This window comes from Stegodyphus dumicola, chromosome 6 (genome assembly GCF_044657685.1).
Source record: "Stegodyphus dumicola isolate Sdum_Otavi_A_Nest chromosome 6, ASM4465768v1".
NCBI lineage: Eukaryota > Metazoa > Arthropoda > Arachnida > Araneae > Eresidae > Stegodyphus > Stegodyphus dumicola.
The window spans coordinates 194620026-194645276 of record NC_140773.1 but is presented as its reverse complement, the minus strand read 5'-3'; the positions used below and the strand labels follow the sequence as shown (position 1 = coordinate 194645276).

The window sequence follows — 25251 nt, the reverse complement described above, 5'->3', positions numbered from 1 at the left end:
GATTCAAATATTATTTATTGCAACAACTTAAACTATTATGGCACTTTATGACCTCTCTTTTCGACTTTCACCAGAGCATATCTGTGATTGTCGACATACACCGGTGAGGGTCCGAATATACAAGAATGTAGTGAAATATTCGGTCTTTCACCGACGTATTTGGTGAATGTTGATATTCTCCGGTGAAAGTCGACATTCTCCAATTTCGGTCTTTCACGGTAACATATGTAAGACCCAGTTTTTGATCGTTTTGATCATGGCGGAAACTAGACAAAAGACAAAACGGAAGTGGGACTCCCCCAAGAAGGGCTACAGTTGCCTGATCACTTCGAAACGATGCTGCAGATATCTTAGAAGTCCTCTCGAAGACCAGATTTCAAACTTCAAAGCCCTCTCGAATGCACTGGAATTGAGATTCAGATGGAAAATGCGCATAGGGATTGAGATTCAGAAAAACGCGTAAAGGACTGCAGCCGTCTGCAGTTGAAAACTCGCCAGCAGAAAATCGTGGGAAGCTTTCAAGAACTGGTGACTGACACAAAAAGTTGGCGTATCAAACATATATGGACTGCACCTGATGTCCGCGAAAATCTGGCCCTTATACATTTCGTCGATGCAGTCAAGAATGCGGAAAATCAGATGGCCCTCAGATTGGTGGATCTGAAAGACTGAAATCCGTCTTGGTCTACGCCATGAAGTTCGAGTCGGCTCAAAAAGCGACTTGAAAAGACCACCAACCTATTAGAGGCTCAAATAGAAGACCAAAATTTTTATGTCGCAAAACTGAGAGAAGAAATAAGAGAGATTCGGGAGGCGTTAAGAAGGCAGAATACAAGCAACACTGAAAAGAAAACAATTAAGTACTGAAATTGCGGACTGGAAAGGGCATCTCCGCAGGAACTGTGAAACCGAACCAGGAAACTAAAATACGGCAATCTCACGGGGCGGAGGTTGAGGTTGCAAGGCAAAAACGCAGCCCCTTTGAAAGTTTTTCGGAACTCTTCAATCGAACTGTTCAACTGTTCATCGAAGGATACGTGAATAAGCAATCCTGTAAGATGGTCATCGATACGGGAGCAAATGTAACCATCATCAGAAAAGATATAGCATGGGAATTGGAACGAAACACTGCAACTGACTCCTCCTTGTGTGACTTTACAAATAGTGACAAGAGATAAGATTCCGATTGAAGGTAAAATTAACATCACCATTACCTTCGGAAATGAGACCTACTACGTCGCTAACATCGCGGCCGAATTAATATTTGGACTAGACTTTTTGCAGAAGTACGACTTTACAATGGACTTTTAACATAACGAGATGCACTCGGCAAAGGAAAATATAGCTGTGTTTGAAATGAATAACAGCATTCCTTCAGCTCACCAAGTAACAACAAAAACAGATGTCACCATCCCACCGGTATCTCCAAGTTGTTGCGTTCTACGGGCTCATGGATTTCGATTGATTGATGACAACACTTGATGAAGAATCAAAACATAATTTATTCCTCAGTATTACACAGGACAGTTCCAAACACGTGCTACAGTGTCGAAAAACTACGATAAACACACTGAAACAAACAGTAATATAGCCTTCAGGCTATCAGGCTACGACGGTGAAGACAGCTTTACGGCAAAGTATTGAAGTGCAGCTTCGAATCGGTCGATCACTGTGGAGAGTATCTTGAGTTCAGAGATCAGATCAAGAGCGATCGACTGAGTCGGGAGCTGTACTTTAGTTCTTTGACGCGATAGCCTGAAGGCTGTGTTGCTGATTGTTTCAGTGTATTTGTCGTAGTTTTTCAGCGACTGTAGCGCGTCTTTGGAACTGTCCCATATAATACTGATGAATAAATTGTGTTTTTATTCTTCATAAAGTGTTGTCAGCAATTACTCCAAATCCACGAACCTGTAGAACGCAACAATATATTTGAGTATGCGTAAATATGCATTATTAAAATTCAACAGTCATTTTTCTCATTAGTATTTCTTTTTGCATTACTTGTGCCATAACATATCATAACAGGAACTCTTATTATTATTAAGTTTTAGTTTCAGCTGTTCATTGGTGATTGTGATCATGGATGATGTACAACATTAAGTTCTGTACAATGCCAAGTTTATGCAATTCTTTCACTTTTTATAGCAAAAACAGATCACTATGTGCATAGAAAGAAAAGTGGAATACAGAAGGATTTCTCAAAAACAGTATTTTTTTTTTTTTTTTTTTCAATATAAAAGAACAGGCGGTACTCGATACATTGTTGTAACAGATGCAAAGATACACAAAAAATGTGTCTACCATAGATGACAATGTGTTTTCTACTGCTATCCAAAGTCACTAACGAGTTTGCATAGAAATCAGCAGATAATCAGAAAGTACCAAATATAGTTTATAGGATGTAAACAGAGCTTAAATTGCGCCGAATCCCACAGGAGCCCGGCTCCGGTACTTTTCAGTTTATGAGGTAAATCGTAATTCTAGCAGAAGCGGACCGTTGCGCTTCTGCTAGAATTAGTCCTAAATGTCTGTTAGAATAGAGTCCTAAATAAAACGGTTCCGGCACTTCGTAAGTGAAACACAGTTTCCGAGAACAAATTTCATTTTAAAAATAAATATGCCTTAATATTCTATTATAACTTCCAAATGCATGCCTGTCTTTCTCTGGGAAACAAACACTTTGAAGGAAGTTAAGATTTTTAAAGAAGGATAAGTCCCCATCCACGTGTCAAAGGCTTTTTCTCCAGGTACTGTAATGCATAAGAGAGTGGGTAAAGTATTTTATTCCCGAGAGTAATAAAAATGATTACCTTGGTCGTGCACATCCAGCGCTAGTGCTCTCTCCCTGTAGAGCTTCCGAAAATTTGAAATATACTATAACCAAACACAGAAGACGAAATCTGCTACTTGTGCAGACCTTACCTTTGTTATCATGCTGTTATCGGATTGGATTCAGGAAAAATTTGTTTTCCCAGTTGCATTCTGCTTTACAACTAGAATTATATCGACAAGCATCGAAGTCAGAAAGGGTTGAACTCCTCTCTCTTAGGTTTCGAAATTACTCTCCTCCATTAAAACTTCTGTTCATACTTTCATCTTGTTTCTAGCATTCTCTCTATTCTCATTAGTGACGCTTTAATCGTTTTACTTTTTCCCATTGGTGTGCTGCAAAAAAAATTGTTTTTGTTTCTCTCATCCCTTGAAATAGTACGTTATACTGCATATTTGGAGCTTAAATTCAGCCGGACGCAGGCTCAGCTATTTTTTAGTTTTTGAATAAAATTGTACGTCCAGGCGAAGCTACTAATGAGATGCGGTTTAATATTTTATTTTTTTATTTAACTATTTATCATGAATTTAATAATTTATTAATTTTTACTTATCTTTTCATTCTATTAAATTTTAATGTAAATTTAATTATTTCATAATTTAATTTTTTCTTTCCTTCCTGACGACCTTCCATAGGCTCCGGCACTTCTGATTTTAAAAATTAAGGCCTGGATACAAAAATACCTACTATTATAAGAACTATAAAATAAATGCATCTTGTTACTTAGGCATTATCCTGTCAACCATGAAGCTGTCGCCAAGTAGCACGATTTAGTGTGAATAACACATAAGCATGAAGTAACAACACACATAATATCTGTGCTTTCATTTGATATATATCCCTGCTGATGATTTCCTGATGATATAATTCTATGATTTCGTTTGATATATATTCCTGCTGATGATATAATTCTGTGCTTTCGTTAGACATATATTCCTGCTGATATAATTCTGTGCTTTCGTTTGATCTGATTTGCGATAAACCACACTTTGTTTTTACGAACAGTGATATAAATTAACTGTTATTGCTGAGTTTTTCCCCATGCATTAAAAAAATATTAAAATTTGTGATCTGCTTTCTACATAACAGCAAGCAGTGGATTATTTTCAAAATTATACGATTCTTTAAACATAGCAGTAAAATCGGAAAGCCTAACAAAATAGTAGAAAGTGACAAAAATCTTTTTACAAAGTACAAAAACAAAGCAGGTCAAAAACTGACTGTTTATTAAATAAAGAGTATTAATATATCCTTCAGAATTCCACAGGCATGATTGGCACAAGTTTGGCGGTATCTCTGCCAACTTTCATGGTTTAATGTTAGCAACTTTTACGGTCAATGAGATAGTAAGTACTGAAAATTCATAATTTTCGCTTGATTATTGATATAAACATAAATCTACACATACAGTGAATTAAAAACAAATTACACAATTTGGAAAACAGCTATTTTATGTAGCTACAACCACAGAATGTTCACAAATGTTTCTCATTCATTGATAAAACAGCTACAGCATTTTTGTGATATCTGCAAGCCCATGAAAAATCACAAACTCATTAGCATCTTTGCGAATTGGTGAAAAAATATTTATTTGACTATATTTACATATAACTCACAAGTATTAATCAATCACAGAAAGGAGTATTTTATACGAAACAAGACTTTTCATGAGAAACGGTAACAATCTATGTAGCTAACATTTATATCAGCAAAATAACTACAAAGTGTGTAAATATACATGTACTTAAACCCATATGTGCAGTACACACATTCATGGGTTGGCTAATGTCATGTGAATATTTGAAAGTACAGAAAAAGCATGCCAATTCTAGCAAATGTCAAAATTGGAAATGCAAATAATGAGAAAGTTCAAATACACATTTTACATTACAAAAGCTTTTGGTTAGTGTTTACGCCTTTCTTAAATTTTCTTTAATCACTGCAAATCTTAAAGCAGTTTAGAAAATTGTCAAAAATATTCTAAACACAAAATTAACAGCAATAAATTAACACACAGAAAACTCTGTATTTACAAATATTCATCAATTCTGGAAAAAATCTTCTTAAATAATAATAATAATATACAAGTATTACACCTTTGTTGCTAATCAAACTACAACTGACAGATGCTCACATAAACACAAATATATATACATATGTTGTCAAATGCATTGCCCATTTTGGTACTTGCGTATTATCGCAACCAGGTTGGCGCGATTTGCAAGTTTGAGTAAAAAAGTATAAATATAAAGAAAACGTACATATATTAATTACAGATAATTTTTAATACAGTTTTTTATATTATTTTGTTTTAAAATATAAAATAGCAATTAAACCCTTCCGGTTTCGAATTTGAATAAGTTGCAGAATAATTTTTCGGCGGAAATCGTTTGGCTATTGCTTTTAGCACTGATTGAAAACCGTCTTCGCCATTAACAGACGATTAACGCCATTTTTACAAATAAACTTTCGTCTATTTCCACAATAAGTCCTTCGCCGCCTATTTGCTTTCTTTCTTTTTCATCCATTTCAAGGGCACATATCTCCCGCATGTAATTATTCCAATCTATAACAGTTTAGTCAGCAATTCCCATCTCTTCTGCAGAAAATTTAATTGAGGTTAACTTTTTACACCAACAATAAATGAAGCGCACCGCTGTCACAAATGAAATTCGGCTACCTTCAAACCAATTTCCGTTTCTCACACCGAAATGTTGATTGCACTCTTCGACGTTACATTTCCAGAAGATTTGCTTTCCAAAATAGTTTCATTTTATGAGAATTTTTACAAGTACATTCGTTCGATTTAATAATAATATAATAGTAACACGTAGGGCTGCCGTAAGTAGGGTCGCCAAATTTGGCGATTTACGCGAATTTTGGCCTGGTTGCGTTAAATACGTAAGTACCCCAATGGGTAATTAATATTTCTAAACTCCCCATTGTTTTTTATAACAATCTTTTTTACATATATGCATTTTTATCATTTCTTTTTCATTCATTTCAAGGGCACATATCTCCCCCAATTTTTAATTAATATTTCTAAACTCCCCATTGTTTTTTATAACAATCTTTTTTACATATATGCATTTTTATCATTTCTTTTTAATCCATTTCAAAGGCACATATCTCCCGCATGTATATTATTCCAATCTATAACAGTTCTGTCAGCAATTCCCATCTCTTCTGCAGAAAATTTAATTGAGGTTAACTTTTTACACCAACAATAAATGAAGCGCACCGGTGTCACAAATGAAATTCGGCTACCTTCAAACCAATTTCCGTTTCTCACACCCAAATGTTGATTGCACTCTTCGACGTTACATTTCCAGAAGATTTACTTTCCAAAATACAGTTTCATTATATGAGAATTTTTACAAGTACGTTCGTTCGATATAATAATAGTATAATAGTAACACGTAGGGTCGCCAAATTTGGCGATTTATGCGAATTTTGGCCTGGTTGCGTTAATACGTAAGTACCCCAATGGGTAATTAATATTTCTAAACTCCCCATTGTTTTTTATAACAATCTTTTTTACATATATGCATTTTTATCATGCCGGAAAATCACCATCGTGTTTGAATAATATTATCTCCAAATTTTATATATTAGTTTCTCATGATTAAAAGAATTCATTCAAATATAAAAAGATTTGTGATCATACGAAAATTATTGCGGATTTCTGGGTATAGTGCTAATTCTAAACACTCTCTTCAATAAGTCAGTACTCTCAGTACTTTAATAAGTCAGTAATTCTCTTTAATAAGTCAGTACTCTTCCACGAAATCAGCAATAATTTACTTACTCTTTTATATATGTATTATTCTACCTTATTTTTATGTATGTACTAATCTTTTCCTTTTATTTTTTGGAGTGCTATTCCCTTTGATAAGCCAGCACTTTCAAGGAAACCAGCAGTGATTTACTTACTTTTTTTAATATACCTGTTGTTCTACCTTATTTTTTATGTATGTACTATTCTTCTTTCTTATTTTAAAATGCAGACTTGAGAGGCATACCGATACAAATATTAAACTTCTTTTATTACAAGTTTTTAATAGTTTTATAACAGTCCTCTTAAGTTTTAAAACATTTCCTAGCTTTAATTAGTAATAGCTTTACACTTCCTTTCCTAGAAGATAATCAAAAACAGAAAATTAATAATTAAATTTATATGTATGTATACATATATATACACTGAAGTATCACTGAATTAGGGATAGCAAGTCTATAACGAGTTGGGCCTTCTCTGGCATTGATAATGGCTGCATATGATGAGGCATAGATTCAATAAGTTTGCAGAAGCATTCTGTGAAATGGCTTGCCAAATATCTGCTAGAGCTATCTATTATTCAGGAATGGTAATTAGTGTTCGGTGATGTGGTTTCACACCTTTCTCCAAAACATCTGGAAGGTGCTCAATAGGCTTTAAGTCAGGACTTCTAGATAGCTAATTCACGACAGAGAAATCAGAGGAATGGTCATCCAACCAGGCAGTAGCCAACTGGGACCTGTGACAGGTGCAGTTATCTTGCTAGAATGCTCCATATTCATATGAATGACAGGACGACGTAAGTGAATGGAGATGATTGCCCAGCAACTCCACGTGCCGAGGGAGGTTGGTACAAGTACCAAAGATTCCAAGAACTGCTGAGAGGAAACCCCCCAGACTATGACTGAGCTGACATTGCCTTGTACAGTTTTAACCTGGTGTGCAGGATCCAATGCTTTATGAGCCTGACATCCAATTCTTTGCCTCCTGTCAGTATTAAGTAGTTGGATTCGAGATTCATGACTCCATGCTACTCGTTTCTAACCTTTTAGAAGTTATTCTCTGTGTTCTCTTGCACAGGCATGAAGTGCAGCTTGATCACATGCATTCAGCAATGACATTCTATGGCTTCCGAAGCCCATATGGTGAAGCGAGCGTTGCATGATCAGTTCATTGACTATACGACTGTCATCCTGATTCAGCTGGGTGGTAATTTGAGCTAATGTTTGGTTTTGCTGGCGGTGTACAGTACAGCTGAACCTTCTCCCACCATGCTTGTTCAAGACTAATTATTCCTTGCAATTTGTCCCATCGCTAGTTTTACCCATCATCAGTGTATTCTCGTTACACTCTTGACACTGTTGACCTTAAAAATCCTAGCTCTCTGACGATTTTGGAAATTGAACGGCCCATGCGCCAAGCACCTACTATCTGTCCGCTATTGAAGGTATCTAAATCAGATGTTTTACACATGCTGGCAACTATAATGACTAATTAACAACAGTCATAATTCTAGCTAATTAAGCTGTTATCAAAGCCCTCACATGAGCATAAATGTGGCAGAGCATTACAAAATTTGCATAGCCCTGTCTATCCCTAATTCAGTGCCACTTCAGGGTAGATATACAAGGGTTGAAGAAATAGCAATTCAACTATTTATTAAGGATAAACAATGATTTTGTTAACTATATAAAAGCCATACTCTCATAATCAATAACTATTAGTAAATAGTGCAAAAAATTAATTAAAGATATTCAGAAGCTTTGTTTTCTTCACTAAATGCCAAATACTTGTAGTATATACAGCAACATGATATGAATGTGAGCTAAATTGAGAGAAGTCTTTTTACAAAAAAAAAAAAAAAAAAAAAAAAAAAATGCTGGGGGATGCAGTGAAAAATGGATTTCCTAAATCAAAGCCATGAATGCCTACACCATACTTACTTAAGAAGCAAGAGCATCACAGTTAAAGCATTTTAAATGCATTAGTTGACTGTATTGAAATTTGAGAATTATCCACCACAATATATTTATTTAAAATATGTGTGAACCTATTCTTATCTGAAAAATTTCTCCATTTCAGAAAATGAAAAATTAAGCTTATTGATCCTAATTATTTTATAGATAAATTTCTATTGCCCAACAGCAAAGTAGTTGATGACTAGCACACAAATTCACTGAATGCAACTGCATTAATGATAAGGACATAATCTGTAATGCAGAAATCTTATTGAATTTTAGAGCTTTTGTTAATAGAAGAAATAACTACTATTACTTAAAGCTAGATACGTCCTCATTAAAGTGATCACTGTGGTCATTTATCAAAAATCGATTATTAGACAGACTTGGAAAATTTAATTCCCAGATTACTAACCTGCAATGAATTTAATTTTCAGACTATTTTGATTACAATGGTGGTATCATCGATTCAGTATTTCTTTTTTCTTCTAAAACGATCACCATTTTGTTACATTTATAATATGCAACATATTTGATTTTTCATACTTACTTTACACTGCATGATATCGCTCTTTCATTAATTATTTTTTTTTAATGTTAATCACTTTTAACTTTCCACCAATTGGAAAATAAACACTAGAAGTTTTTTCTCTGACATCATTCATTCTTTTGCAATCTTCATTATTTTCCCTCTTCTAAAATGTTATCCATATTTAACTTTACATCATCTGGGGAAGGGGGTTGAAAAAGAAACTGGTGTTTTTTTTCAAGGGGGCAGAAGTAAAAAAAAAAAAAAAAAAAAAAGCATATTGCATGAAAGTGCAAAAATTACCTTCAAATAAAATTATTTATTAAGAAAAAGTACTTAGAGATGCAATGTAAAAAACTGCAGTGAAAAAAAAATCATGTTTGTTGTCCTGATTATTCATTTTATGATTCAAAGATTCTTTTTCTTACCACTTTTCATAATGTCATGCTGAAGAGCTAACTTCTATCAGATATTGCAATAGAGAGTTATATATGGGTGAAAACAGAGCAATTGATAAGAACAATTATATGACAGGAGTTTGTTTGTTTTTGATCAAAACTTTGAAAGGTAAAATTCGTACACCTGAAAAATATGACTGGGAGTGATGAAAGTCTATTGGTCAAGCAGAAAAAAAATTTTGCCAAAGCAATAGGTTCTGGTTGTTATTTGCAAGAAAATAAACGACTGTTCCTTATGCAAATACTGAAGAGAGGCACCAAAACTCTTAATGAAGATTACAAAAGAACATGTACATGTATTCGGATATATAAGTACAATATATTCGGATTGCTGGCAAGTATCCAACTCTGTGGATCCAGATTTTGGTAAAACGTGAATGATTCTGGAATACAACCAAGTGGGGGGGGGGGGGAAAGGGTCCCCACTTTTTCATCAACATTGGATTTATATTTAAAAGAATTTATGTGGTTACAATATGAATGTCCAGAGAAAATATTTGATTACATGACAATAGGAAATGCAAAATTATGGCCTTGATAAAGATAGACAAATGTCATTCCCTCCCACATGCATTATGGTTTTTTATATTTTGAAGACTGATACAGCATTTTCTAATTTTTGCCAGATTAATTTTAAATGTTGCTGTATTTCACCAGAGTGTATGCAACAGCCACTTTAAAAAGAAAGTAGCAGTAATTATAATAGCTTAATATTTAAACAATAATAGTATGCTTATCATTTCAGAAATTTCATTTAATTAACAGAATAAGATTAGAAACACTAAGATAAGTACATTTTCTTGGGTAATTTTGCTCTCTCTTCCCCCCCCCCTCCTGAATATTGAAAAGCAAAACTGTGTAGTATACTCTGTTTTTAGGAAACGGGTAAAAGAATTACCTTGTTGATTAAAAAGTATATATGAATGGATGTATTTATTATATGTATACAAGCAATGTTGATTGCTGTGTAATTTTCATTTTAAATTACTATAAATGTATAGAACAACTTTTATTTCAAGATAATGATAAAAGTTAATTTGGAAATGGATCTTCATTCTCTTTAAAAATGATTACAAATTAACAATTCGCCCCCCCCTGCACCCATAGAAAAAAAAAAAGCTGATTAAAGCATATAAGATTTTACTTTTATAGTTGATAGATTAACTTATAGTCAATTTAAGTTAGAAAACTTATCCTTTAAAATCATAATTTTTTTTAATATATTGATCATTTTTATGTTAAATTAAGGCAGATGGCCCTCATGTGCTTTGCCACATTCAAATAATCTAAATTACCTATAATTAAGCAAAAGTGCAACTTAATTTGGGGCAGACTTTAAGAAACTTGGTTGGTTTTGAGGACAATCAGATACATGTCCCTTGCTTCCTCCAAGAGCAAACAAAAAATTGCTTCAAATTCAAAATCTACACTAAGCTGCCCTTTTTGCCAATTTTTAAACTGGCGTTTTTCTCTTCTATTTGATAGTTACAAAATTTTATTACAGGAAAATTTTCAAAATAACGATTTTAATGGCGATAATTAATAATTTAATTATAAATATAAAAATCTTCAAGTTTAGAGATAACTATACTATTTAATAACATTGATAGTCATAAAACTCTCTGAATTGATAAAGAATCTCTTCCTCGTGAACCAAAACATATCAAAATTTTCATTCAGTTTTTGATAATCACTTTTAAGAAACCTCTGTAGGCAATCTTAAACCAGAAATTATTGGGTGAATTTTATTAAAAAATTACCTTACACATACGCCTACCCATAATTACCAAAGTCAGAAAATTTCATTCGGTAATTAATTTTAATATAAACAAATTATGATGGAACAGGCACAAAATGTGCAGGAAAATAAAAATTACTCATACTATGGGCCTAAAATTAAAAATTAAGCAATACATCGCTTCAAAACAAATAATGAAGTTCGCTGAGCTTCAGCATAGATTTGACAAAAAAATATAATAATACTTACCATTATTAGGAAAACCTTCCGTATGATTTCTCATTGCTATGCTCATTTTGTTCAGTAAATTACATGGGACATATATGCATTACTATGTTAAAATATTTATTATGTGAGAAAACAAGAATACAGAAATCATTAGATACAGTTAAAGAAGACGAGTATATATCTTCAGAAAAAAATCCATTCATAGGACTAAAAATTAGTTTCGTGAGAGAGAAGAAGAAATTGAGAATCAGCAGAACTTATATTTACTAGTTTCCGTAATTACATGATCAGCAGCAAACAACTGAAAGACATTTAAAACGAAGAGTTGAGATGTTTCATTGCTTACTGTTAGTTGCTTTCTTTATTTTGTGTTAGTTTCTTTAACTCGCAGTAGTAAATTCGTGGAAAATGTTTTTTAAAAATTTTACTGGCACTTGATAGCCAACTGAATTAATCTACTAATCTTTACTTATAACATATATATTTATACAAATGTAGTAGTCATGCCATATCCATTGACCACATTCATCAGAAGAAGTAGCAATTTATCTCTGCGTGATTACGGACAGATGTCTTTATGTTGTTCCGTCGTGAATAACGGCGATATGTTATTGTATTGTGTGCAGGTGTTTATCTCACTTATAAGTGATGATTGATATACCACCTTTCATTTGACTACATGTTAAAATATTAGAATAACATAACAATATGTTAGAAGTTCTATGGAAAACATTTAGATGTAATTTCACAATGAAAGCTCCATGGCCTAAAATATTCATGTAAGCAAAATTTGTTTGCATAAATTTATGTGTTTATTTTCTCGAGGAAAGATTTTAAATTATCCATATCATCTACATATCGCGTTTCGTTTATTGAGTTCTGGTTTTTTATGCTGTGCTGTGAACTAACTTAGTTGTGTCATTTGTGTAAACAAAGGGCGTTTACAAAAATGCCATAGTAACGTTAAACAGTTATTGCGTTCTGGTATTAAATGCATATACTCACAATTTGAAGAGATTTACTCGATTAATATTAAATGTTTAATTTTATCTTCGTGTAGAAAATTTTTATTCATTTACTATAATTTTATTCCTGACAATATTGAAAGCATAACTTCGAATTGTGCGTGTATTACATGTATATTAGGCTGATATCTATTTTGATGATTTTGGATCATTTTTCGTGTTTGTGGTATTTATATTAATATCTTTGCTTTTAAGAGTTATGATTTTTTTAGCAAAGACGTATACGCGATGATTTAGTAAACGCCGGGATTAGCTTCATAAATTTATTTGCAGAATTTAAAGCTAAATAGTAAAGTATTTAGACACATGGTAAATTCATTACTTAACTTGAAAAAAAAAAAAAAAAATGTTTAGGAAAATAAATTGTTGAATTTTTTAATGCTTAGATTCATATATTTAGTGAAATAAAGTAATTTTATTGTTTTAATTGCTTAAACAGCTATCTGCTTAATTTTTTCTGATACTTATGTATTAATGCCACTGCAGCTGCAGATTTGGCGGTTTTTAAGTGCCACCAATCTACACCTAAAATTTTTGCGACAAATCGTAAATTAAAAGACTTTATTTAAAATCAAACACTTCATTTAAAATCAAAGTAGTCAATCAGATTTTGGTGGAAAATGGGTGGATATAGAGTTTAACATAGATTCAAAGCACTTTATTTTCTTTGACCTGATGCTGTCACCATATGAACCCTGCTAAATAAGATTCTAAATGATGTCTTGCTGTCCCCCCATTTACCAAAATAAAGTTTCATATCATGCAAATTGGTACATTTTAATTTTTTTTGTAAAATATTTCGCTCCTGAAAAAATAAAATTGCATCTTCTTCTGTGTTTGGCAAATACCAAAGACACATTTCGTAGCACAAAAAAATGGCGTCAAAAATCAGCAAACAACAAGGCAAAAAGGAATCCAATATATTATACTTACATATCCGAATATATTGTACTTACATATCCGAATACACAATTCGTCTGAACAACAGGATTACTCTTTATTGGTGCATTAGCACAGTTGCTGTGGCATTAATATGTTAAGCACCTTTTTTTCTTCTCTTTCAAAGTGTTAGAATGGCTGTAAAAATGATTTATTTCCTTCCCTTAATATTTCAACTATGCTTCCAGTTTGTGTTGTTAACTTTTAGTAGTACATAAATATTTGGTTAGTAAACTAACTATTTGTTGTAGAAATTTCATATTTCATAAAAAATCCTCACGTTTCACACAGTACTTTTTTTTTTTTTTTTTTTTTTGGATGTTAAGGCTGCTAGGATTTAAAATAAAGCAATCCCTTTGTGGCTCAGTGGGCTGATCTTTAGAATATGGTAACTGGTAGTTTGGCGACATTTTGGAGGCGATAAAGGTTACTACCTGGGACTTGTGAGCAGTACTCAGTTCCGATTACGCATTATTTTGTGTGAGGGAAATGAGAGATCATGTGATATTAATGGACGAATTACGGTTCTTTAATCGGAAAAGGGGGGAAATCGGGAAAAAATCTGGAAATTTTGTATTTGGCTTTATTCTGTGTTGTGTGAAACAGTGTTCATAAATTTTTGGATGCCATGGCCCTAACTAAAGTGAATTCAAAATGGGTATTTAGTGGGATTGAAAGGGGTAGTAATAAGTGTTTCTTTAAGGTTGTGCGAGATAGAAGTAAAGATGTTTTATTAAGTTATTTATTTTACCTGGTACCTTGCTGTGAACTATAAGTATGATTTTAAAGATCCTGAAACAGAAATAAGAAAAGTTTATCGGACACGTAATCAAGATTCTGAAGAAGATTAGGTAAGTTAGTATTTTTAATTATTTGAGGATGTTATTTTTATGCATTGTTCTAAATGTAAGGTGGAAGTAAAGTAATTTGGTATTATTGGGAAAATTGTTATTAGCAATGATTTAGTTTAAAGTAATTAGGATTGTAAGCTAATTGTTATTAATTTAATGTATGTGCTTATTTATATTTTAAGTAGGGTTTTTGAATTTAATTGTATTTTAATTAAATGATAGTTATTTTGTGAATTTTATGTTTGTAGGAATTTGGTATACGTTTTAGTTGAAGTAAATGTGCATGGAAATAATTTAAATATTTGACACTAAGTATTTGTAATGTTTGCGGTATGAATTCGTTGGTGACGTTTATAATATAATAGTTAATTTAAAGGTAAAAGTTTTTGGATATTTTATTTATTTTATACGTGGAAATGTTCATATTTGGAAAGGGTATATACTTTTTCGTTATTAGGTAATTTCATATATGTTCTTTTTAACGGGTTTAAAGATTCAGAAAATTGTCATGCATTTTCGTGAAATTTTTCTAATTTATAAGAAAAAAGGAGTGTACATGGATATGGTGAAGAGTGTGCACAATGCCATTTTTGTGCAATTCTGGGATTTTTTTTTTAAGTAAAAATAAGTCGACGTGTACATGGTTTAGTGATATTTTAATTAAATGATAGTTACTTTGTGAATTTTATGTTTGTAGGAATTTGGTATACGTTTTAGTTGAAGTAAACGTGCATGGAAATAATTTAAATATTTGACACTAAGTATTTGTAATGCTTGCGGTATGAATTCGTTGGTGACGTTTATAATATAATAGATGATTTAGAGATAAAAGTTTTTGGATATTTTATTTATTTTATATGTGGAAATGTTCATATTTGGAAAGGGTATATACTTTTTCGCGATCAGGTAATTTCATATATGTTCTTTTTACCGGGTTTAAAGATTCAGAAAATTGTCATGTATTTTCGTGAAATTTTTCTAATTTATGAGAAAAAAGCAGTGTACATGGATATAATGAAGAGTGTGCGCAATGCCATTTTTGTGTAATTCTGGGATGTTTTTTTTAAGTAAAAATAAGTCGACGTGTACATGGTTTATGTGTATGTGTTATTTTGAAGAACGCGTAAGGAGTATGGTATTGTGTTTTTTTCCCCAATTTTGCAGTGAATATTTGTCATGATTAAGCAGTTTTGTTAGATAAAATTTCTAGCATAAGTGTAATTCGGCTAGTAGAATGTTGGAAGAAGTGTTCAGTAGATAAAAAGAAAAGAAACATGTCTTTACTTCGTGAAGACAAAATGGCGGCGGGAAAAAAAAAATAGAGGGTTGCTGTAGGAGAGTTGGTCGCCAAATTTTCGCCAAAAATCGCCAAGTTACCATAATGTAAAGATCAACCGCTCAGTGTTCCACTACATGAAACATCCAAATTGAATTGCTTCTGAAACCTTTAAATTTAACCTAAATAGGTAAAAATGCTTTTATAATATACTTTGAACTTTTCTTTTTAAACAGTAGATAGCAGCATATCACAAGGAGACACAGAATTTTAATTTATTATGTGTTATTAAAATCCACTTTTTTTCAAGTAATTTTCTCTATTTTTTTAATGATATAAAAAATTTTGGTAAAAATTTACAAATGGGTGCCCCTTGTTTATTGATTCTTTTATGACGCCAAGATTGGTGCCAGGAAGTCACAATTTCAAGATGGCCGCTACACAAAACCAAAATAAGAAGTCGTAGAATTGCATAAGATCTGTGTCCATGTACACATCGATCTGTTTTTACTTTAAAAAAATCCTAGGATTGCACAAACTAGGCATTGCGCACTGCCTTAAATATGTCCAAGTACACATCAATCTGTTTTCATTTAAATAAAATCGGGAAGCTAAAACGACGTTTAAACTATCGTGGTAACCAGAAGTGAGGTTTTATCGGCAAAATTTTTTAAAAAATGTCGCCAATCGAAGGGGCACCCAATTCTACAACACTAAAGCCAAAATTTTATTTGGAAAAAAAAATTAGGCATAATTTTGCTGGCTGTACTCCAAATTATTTGTTCTATATTTTTTTTAATCTTTCGGTAAGAGTATAGTTTAGGGTATCCCTTGGCGGTACATGGATACCGATTTTGTGCAATGCTTTGACTCATTATTTTGGCTTGCGAAGCGCCGATTTTTGAGCCAAAATAACAAGACAAACAATTGCACAAACTCGATATCCATGTACACATCGACTTATTTTCACTTAACCCCCCCCCCCGAATTGCACAAAAATGGCATTGCACACTCCTTTGACTTTATCCATGTGCATGTCGACCTATTTTCACTTAAAAAAATCCCCTAATTGCACAAAAATGGCATTGTGCACTCTTTTAACTTCATCCATGTACACGTCGACCTATTTTCATTTAAAAAAAAATCCCGGAATTGCACAAACTTGCATTGCGCACTCCCTTTACTTTGTCCATGTACACATCAATATATTTTCACTTAAAAAGTCAAAGGAGCACCAAAGTCTACAATATAGGCAAACAAAAAATACATTTTAAACCAAACAATAAAATAACATAAAAAAGGAAAAGCATGTTATACATTTAAGCACTACCAAAAGCAAATATTCACTTACCATGATTTTCGAGTTCGCTTCGTACATCCAGAGCCACGTAAAAATCAAAATATCAATCATACTCAAATGACTTTTTTCAAACCAGATACTCTTTCTGATCGAACGCTTCACATAGTGACCATCTGAACCTTTCTTCCTACAAACCCATTCAAATCCATCTAAACAGTTTTAACACACACCACAAAATCGCTTACAAAACATCCCGTAATTCAAAATTTCCCAGAATCATGCACCCGATTATGCCACAATAGGGTTTCCATAACATTCAACTACTCAGGCTACCATAAATGAAACAACAACTTGGCAATAAATCAAGCAATAACTTTGCCATAATTACAAGGGGTACCTTAAAGTATACTCTACCCAATCTTTCATACAAAAACCATACACAGAATCATTGAATAAAACTGGGTGTTCCATTAGTGGGAACACTGTGCTTTTAACAATCTCATGCTGTTACGAATCAGAACATCTGTGCTTAGGAGAGAACATCCGTTGTTTACGTTTTCTATTTCTGTTGTTTTGGGGGGGGATGAATTCAAATAAAGCAGTATTGAGGAGTGAGGTGTGTTTTGTGTTATGAAAGCCCTAATATTGGCATCTCGAATTTTTTGGGAGTAGTTTTTTAGGCGGGAATTTTATTAGTAGCTTCACTCATCTTTACTTAGACCTGCACGAATTTTTTGCTGTCGCTTTTTAGTCTCATTACCGTTTATTTTCAATAATTTGTAGATATTTTTCGTGTATGTATATATTATAGACTTATTTTTCTTTATTATTAATATTAATCGTAGTTAATTATTTTAATCGTTGTTGGTTTGTGCTTCTATCAAAAAGGTGTGACTTGCTTTGAACAATTTCACGAAGCTAAGAAATAGGAAAATTTGTAAATATTTTTGTATATAGGACTTGTGTATATAGATATTTATCTCATTTATCCGTATATATTCAAGAATATTGTGTATACCCAGGAAACCATGTATACTGCCATAATACAGAGTTTTTTCATTCTTATACAAACGTTTCTACTCATTTTCGTGCTTCACTGCAATGCTCGCTTAGTTGCACTTTTTAAAGCTCTGGCGGCGCAGTGTTCCACCTCATGGAACACCCACAGAATAAACAGTAAGTGCAGTTTTTATAAAATTTAACCTGTATACTCCTTTATGACTAAATAGACTGCATACAACTTTTTTTGTTGAAATTCCAATGTTAACGTATAGTGCGCCGCAAAGGGTTAAATATTTGAATAACTCTTTTTCCACCTTTCTTTTATTTTAAAATGTTAATATGGCTGTTTTAGCTCAGTACTCTTCTCCATTTAATATTTGAACTGTTTCTATAGTTTTAAACTAATATTAAAGGTAAATTGCGGAAAGAATAATTTATTTATATTGAATTAAAATGAAGGTCGTAAACGTGATGTGAATAATAATGTAGATAAACAGTAAGAAAAAATTGTATATTTAATGCTGTTATAATGACCTCTTGTGTCTTTTATAAACAAGTGATCATTGTAGTAAAAATGATTTAATTTACAGTTTTGATGTTAAGCTGGATGCCTTTATTCTTTAAGGGTGTATTTCAACTCTAGAGCTTATATTAAATCATTTCATTATTTTTTTTACTATTCTGCTGACAAGTAGGAAGAAATGATGTGTTCCTCCCATGCAGTTTTTGTTGAATGTATTTCGACAAGAAGTTTATCAGAGTATATTCGTACAGATACTTTACGAGTGAAACTGAGTCAAATATCCACGTGTTATGGTTTGCAACCATTTTTTAGAACTGCACAAAACATTTTGATAGATGACTTTCTTCGTGCACATTATTTGACTAAAAGCACTTTTTTTAAGAGGAGGAGACGAAACAAATTGCATTTTACAGTCTGTGGTTATCTAAGGATAAGGAGGAGGCATTGAATGTATTTAAAATTTATTAATACTGTTTGAATAAAAATATCGTATGTTTTTTCGTAGTGTTCGTATAACAGAAAAGTACCAAAAATTACAGCACTCGCCTTTTTCAATAAATTTTTAAATTTGTCTGATAAAGAATAAACCTTCTTTATGGCTTTATAAATGACAAAATTGTTCTTGAGGCTTATTTCTGTACATCTTGCATTGTATGTACTCTGTAATGTACGACTGAAATTTGTCGTAAGTTGAGAGTTCTCATATGAAACTTCCAAATAAAACTATAATTTCTTCTTTTTTATAAAATGTGTATTATTATTGCATACAGAACATTCAACCTCCTTTGCAATGAAACCCATGCTCCATTGTAATACGGCCATTTTTCCCTTTCATTCCAAATTATGAAGAAAACCTGAATCGTACTCTCCCACCATAGTACATACAGGTCGAACAAGAATTGAGAAAGTCAAAGGCTTGTTTTCTCTGTTTAAAAATACACTTTTTCAGAATTAAAAAATAACTTCAAAAACAGATTGCATAGTACCGAGAGAGAAAATTTCATATTTCTATTTACTTTGGTTAACAAAAATATAAGGTTGCCAAAATAAAATCATTACATAACATTGAAAAGAGTAAGGTTACCAGATTTTATCTAGCAACAAAATCTCCAAATTTGGCATGCACTGTATACTTCACTTTAGTTGAATTTCTTTGCAGGTATCTTCAAATATAAAATCTATTAGATATACAAGGGCCATCTGGAAAGTTTCCAACTTAACAAAGAAAAAAGATATTTTCTCCAAAATTACCTTATTGTCGAAACGTAGTCTTCTTGTAAGTCTATAAATTTCTTCCAGCGATGCTCCCATCCTTTTAACCTGCCCAATTAATATGTGGTTTCTTTCTCTGCAAAGTAGTTATTAACAAAGTAACAAATAACCTCCTCATTTGATGAAAATCTTTGTCCTCTAAGTGCTTTTTTTAGCTTGGGGGGGGGGGAAGTTATGTGGTGCCAGGTCTGGCGAATAAGATAGATGGTCAAGCAGTTCAAACTGTAATTCATGGATTTTCGCTATTATAAAACCTGAGCTCCTGAGCTGTGAGATGGGGCATTGTCTTGGTGAAACAAAAAATTTTTTCTTTTGCAAATGTGGTCATTTTTCCACAATTTGTGCCTTTATCTTGTCCAGTAATATTGCATAGTACACTCCGGTAATGGTTTTTCCCTTTTCAAGGTAATCTATTAAGACAATCTCATGGCTGCCCCTGAAAATTGCTGCCATTGTTTTCCCAGCAGAAGGAACAACTTTTTCCACCTATTCTCCCTTTGCAAGTTCACTGTTTTGACTGTGTTTTTGTTTCTGGTCTGCAATGATGAATCCAGGTTTCATTGACAGAGATTAATAGTCGAAAAAACTCTGATTTAATTCACATGAATTGTGCCAACAGAACAGAGCAAATGTTCATTTGGGCATGATTTTATTCCAAAGTGAGCAAACGGGGCACCCAGTGTGCAGCTAGCTTGCGCATATCTAAATTTTGGCTCAAAATGTGGCAGACACATTCTTTGGACATGCTCATAGCTTCTGTTATCTCTCTAACCTTGATTCAACAGTCATCCAGCACCATTTGATCGATTTCAGCAATGTTTTCATTAGTGGTTGCAGTTTTTGGCCATCCTGAACGTTCATCATCCAAGCTGGTAAGTCCACATTTAAATTCAGCTGCTCAAAATTTATACGTAATAAATGATGGTGCATTGTGTCCAACTCCTCTTTAATCTGAGTAGGCATATTCCCTAAGTATCTAATGAAAGCACGATACTCGATTTTTTTTTTTTTTTCCCATTTTTTTCAAAAACGGTCACATTAAGTCACAAAAATAATTTTCGAACAGAAAATTTGCATTCAAAATAGCTGAAATTTTGATTGGTAATTGTTGAGTGATGCCCAAACAAGTTTTCCCCCACTTCGGTTGAGTTGTCATCTACATATCGAAGTCAAATGTTTCAGACAGACCTCAGGTGCTAGTTGATTCGTTTGGAACTAATTTTGTAAGCGGCACATGCACATCTAAATTATCATGCTATCTTCACTAAATTTTCATACTGTCCTTAAATTCCTTATTTTCAGTTTTTTCTGTCATCTTTCATTTTTTTGTTTGATTCAAAAACAACAAAATAAAAAGAAAAGGGAAAAAATATTATCTGTTAAGAAGTTACATTATTCCATAAACTACAATCTTTTATTATTGTGGTTTTCATAAATAATAGTTGCATTTTCCTACTCTGCACTACTAAAATTTTCATCGTGCTATTTGTTTTGTATCTCTGTCTAATGTGCTCTAACACTCTGAAGAAGTGTTAAATTAACAGATATATTATTTCTTAATCCTGTACAGTCTTTTACTACTGAATCTTCTTTTTTCTGTGTGTGTGTGTAATTCCCCCCCCCCTCTAAAGGTTTAATTCATTGCATAATGACTGCTTTGGAAGATGTCAGTGTCATGTTTTGTTGTCATAAGATTACTTCTAATTATACATACTTGCATATGATATTAAAAATAGTTGATCATTTACAATTAACATTTTCAGATTTTGAGTATTTATTTATACTAAAATCAGAGTTTATTAGGTTTCCAAAATTTAAAAACTAGTGACTTAGCTAACTCCTAAAATATTAGTTAATTTTTTTTTTTTTTTTTCAGAAAGAGATGCATTTTAATACATTTAATTGGGATATACTACATTTATGTGAAAATTAAAAAAATTTCAGTTAAGTTATTTAATTTATGCTGTGAGTATTGGCAGACCCGTATGTATATTTAAGAAACTTGGCATGATTCACCACACCTTTGAATTTAAAATTAAGTAAAGCTCAACCATGGCTTTAAAAATTATGCATTTTGAAGGAGAGTTACATTAGTCATCTGATCTAATGAAGGTTTGAAAGATTTTGCATTTTGAAGGAAAGGTATATGAGGCATCTAATCTAATGATGGTTTGAAGCATTTTGTATTGTAAAGGAATTAACACGATGTATCTCATTTTCAAGGAGAAATTGTTCTTAGAATTCAATGATTTGTTTAGGAAAAGATTTTAATGCAATGTACCAAGTTGTACCTGTGTAAAACATATTTTAAATAAAGTTGTATTTAAAACATATTTTGTTGTTATTCAGTTGATTATACGAGGTAGGATTTAAAAGTTCCCGAACTGAGTCTATAACTAAAAAATATTATGAATTAAGTTGCAGAAACATATCCTCCTTCTAAATAAGACCCTTGTGCAACAACACACTTTTGCCAACACCTGTAAAGTTCATCGAAACTTGTCTGGAATCCACTTTTGGCCGTGTCCTTTAATTTAGCCTGCGATACTTCTTCTGAAGATTGAAATCGACGATCCTGCAAATGACATACTAGTTCAGGAAATAGGAAGAAGTCGCAGTCTGCAAGATCAGGTGAATAAGAAGGATGAGGCAAAACAATAGTTTTCGCTTTCACAAGAAAGTCATTGACTAGTAGGGATCGGTGAGCAGGAGTGTTGTCAAGCTACAGCACCCATGACTGCTCAACCCACATTTTTGGTCTCTTCTTCCAGATCGACTCGCGCAAATGACGCAGGATTTCAGTGTACAGTTCTTTGGTCACAGTGCATCCTTCAGGAATAAATTCTAGATTCACAATGTCCGAGATTACTGAAGAATACCTCTAGCATGACCTTTCCTTTACAGCAATCTTAGCGGAATTTCTGCTCCCGTGGAGATTATGGTGATCTCCCTGTTGCCAATGCTCTCCTGGTTTGAGGGTCGTACAAAAAACACCATTTCTCATCTCCAGTAACAATTCTGCCAAATAGGGAAGTATTTTTGTCAACAGTGAAGATTAAGTCTCCATCATTTCAATTCAAATTTTTTTTGATATGTGTTTAACATGCAGGGAACGATGTGTTGATACACACTATGCATGTTAAGATCCTTAGTCGACTAAGGATCTTAACATGTCACTTTGATTTTGAATCACTGACTCTGATATGGACTCTGATATCCCAACTGATTCTGCTATTTGGCAAATTGTTTGCTGCCTGTTCGCATGTACCGCTGCAGACACCTTTTTGATGTTTTCATCAGTGTGCAAAGTCACGGAACAGCCACAACGTTCATTGTCTTCACTTTCCCTGCTTTCTCTGAAACGACAATGCCACTCAAAAGTTTGCCTTCTCGATAATGTTTCACTTCCATATACATGCTTCAACATTTCGAAAGTCTCCCAAGCGAACACAAAATTTGATACTGATTTTGATATAAAATTTGGTACGTCATTTTTTTCTATCGCCAGTTACTAAATGCAGCTGTTAAAAAAAAAAAAAAAAAAAAAAAAAAAAATGCTGTTACTGCAAGCAAACCACTTTTAGAAAAGGGGTAGAACATAGTAACACAAGTCCGGGAACTTTTGAATCCTACAACGTATATATTTTAGGCCTTTTTGGAGAGTTGGGAAGGGAAATGAGATTTAGATTTTTAACAACTTATTGATTCGTACCTGCAGTGTATTTATTCATCTTTATGGTTAGTAAATGTACATAAAATTCATCTGTAACTAACAATCATAATTTTGTGCATAATTTCAGGATAAGTGACTGTTTTGGCTAAGATAACTCGCTGGAATTAAAAATGAATTTTTATAAATCTTCTGAAAAGATGAGGTTGACAAGCTTCATTTTCCTTTCTGTCTTCATGTTTCATCTATGTAGTGCTGCTCCTATTGATAATGGTAAATTTATATTTTGAAATTTTAATGCTATTTTATATTAATGAGCTTGAAGTTGAAAAGAGTATTTTAGTTAAATTTTAGCATGTAACAGTTTCATATGTGCATTAGTAATTGTGCAGATTGCTTAAAAAGTGTCACTCAGAATTGCATGCAGAGTATAATAACACAGACAATCACGAAGATCAGGACTTCAAAGTTAAAAGCATGAAAGACCTTTATTTCTGAACTAAAATACAAGTGAATAAGCTATTTACAATCAAAATCATCTTAGAAACATCTTTAACACATTGTCTCATGCAGCTTATCAGGGATTCATTTCCATTAGCTGAACAGTCTCCAGAAGCGAAAAGCTCCCTTGTCCAGTGCACATGCCCCTTTTATGCTTGCATGCAATGGAATGTCCATTCTTGACCTTGTAACATAAAGGTTTGGCGAGAATTATTCTTGAAACATCTATTACATATGGTCTGACTTTAATTACTTGGAAACTCTAAACTGTCCATATGTTATAGAACCATTAAAATTTGCTGTCTTTACAAGAGCATAAAATGTGACATTAAAAATTTTCAGTTGAAAATGCATTAAGGTAATATATTAATATGCTGTATTAAACATATTAAATATTACAACTTAATTGCTTTTACCGGTATTTATTAATATGTTGATTTAAAAATTTTAACTTATTATTATAAATTTATTAGCCCAAAAGGGTAGCTTGCATTGTGATAAAACAATGGTACCTCAAATTTTGAATAACATACATCTCAACCTGAATATGGGCATCTGGAAGTCCAAATTTGGAATTCATTTTATTATCTCTTTCATATTTTGTAAAGCATTTATGAGTTTTTGATTAAGAAACTCAACCATTTTAAAGTGAGCAATGGCAACACTGTACGAAAAAAAGAAAAACATTTTTATCTCCAGCGTGCGAGACTGTATCGGAAATTCTAAAGTTATGCTCTTTTAAATATTTTGTGATACTGCTGTTGAATTAAAATTTATGGTTTAAGTGCAAAGAACATGATATTTAATAAATAAGGGTAACACACAAAACGTTAAACAAACACCCCTTTGTACGTAATATAAAATCTGAAAGCCTTCAGATTTTTTTTTTTTTAATTATTATTATGCTGTATACCATTTAGTAACATTATCTGGTACTTCTTTTTATAGTGGCCTTCGAGATTGAATTGCGAATCAGCAGAGAAATCTCGCCAAAATCTGGCTGCATGTTCTTATACCTTGCCGCATGTTGTATATTAACACTGTATTTCATTTTTGTTGTCACATGTTCTTATAATAATTGTTATGAGTTTTTTAATTTGTATTGTTTATCTAAAAATGTATTCATTGCTTTTTTTTTTTTTTTTTTTTTGAATATGATGTTAGCAATCTCTAATTTACCAAGTAATGAAGTGAATGCCATATCATTTTTTCAAGAGGGCCCTTTTACCTGACAAGCGAGTATACAAAAATGGAAGCAACATGAAACATTATGTTAGTGACAAAACCATCTGGAGGAGCATTGTTTAAAATTGAAAAAAGAATAGCCTATGTTTTGGAAATTAGTTCAATGGTACCAGAATATTGTTCATCACTGC

The 25251-nt window shown here is 32.5% G+C and overlaps 2 protein-coding genes across 2 annotated transcripts in view; one reads left to right on the top strand and one right to left on the bottom strand.

Moving 5' to 3' along the window:
• step (cytohesin steppke) overlaps positions 1-11814 on the bottom strand; it is a 151200-nt gene extending 139386 nt beyond the window's left edge. Inside the window, exon 1 of the mRNA XM_035366749.2 lies at positions 11538-11814. Within this exon, the coding sequence (XP_035222640.1) occupies positions 11538-11583 (46 nt within the window). The 5' untranslated portion in view covers positions 11584-11814. The remainder of the gene's footprint in view (positions 1-11537) is intronic.
• Positions 11815-12005: 191 nt separating this feature from the next.
• LOC118195452 (uncharacterized) overlaps positions 12006-25251 on the top strand; it is a 122852-nt gene continuing 109606 nt past the window's right edge. Inside the window, exons 1-2 of the mRNA XM_035366781.2 lie at positions 12006-12295; positions 23505-23647. Of these exons, the coding sequence (XP_035222672.2) occupies positions 23548-23647 (100 nt within the window). The 5' untranslated portion in view covers positions 12006-12295; positions 23505-23547. The remainder of the gene's footprint in view (positions 12296-23504; positions 23648-25251) is intronic.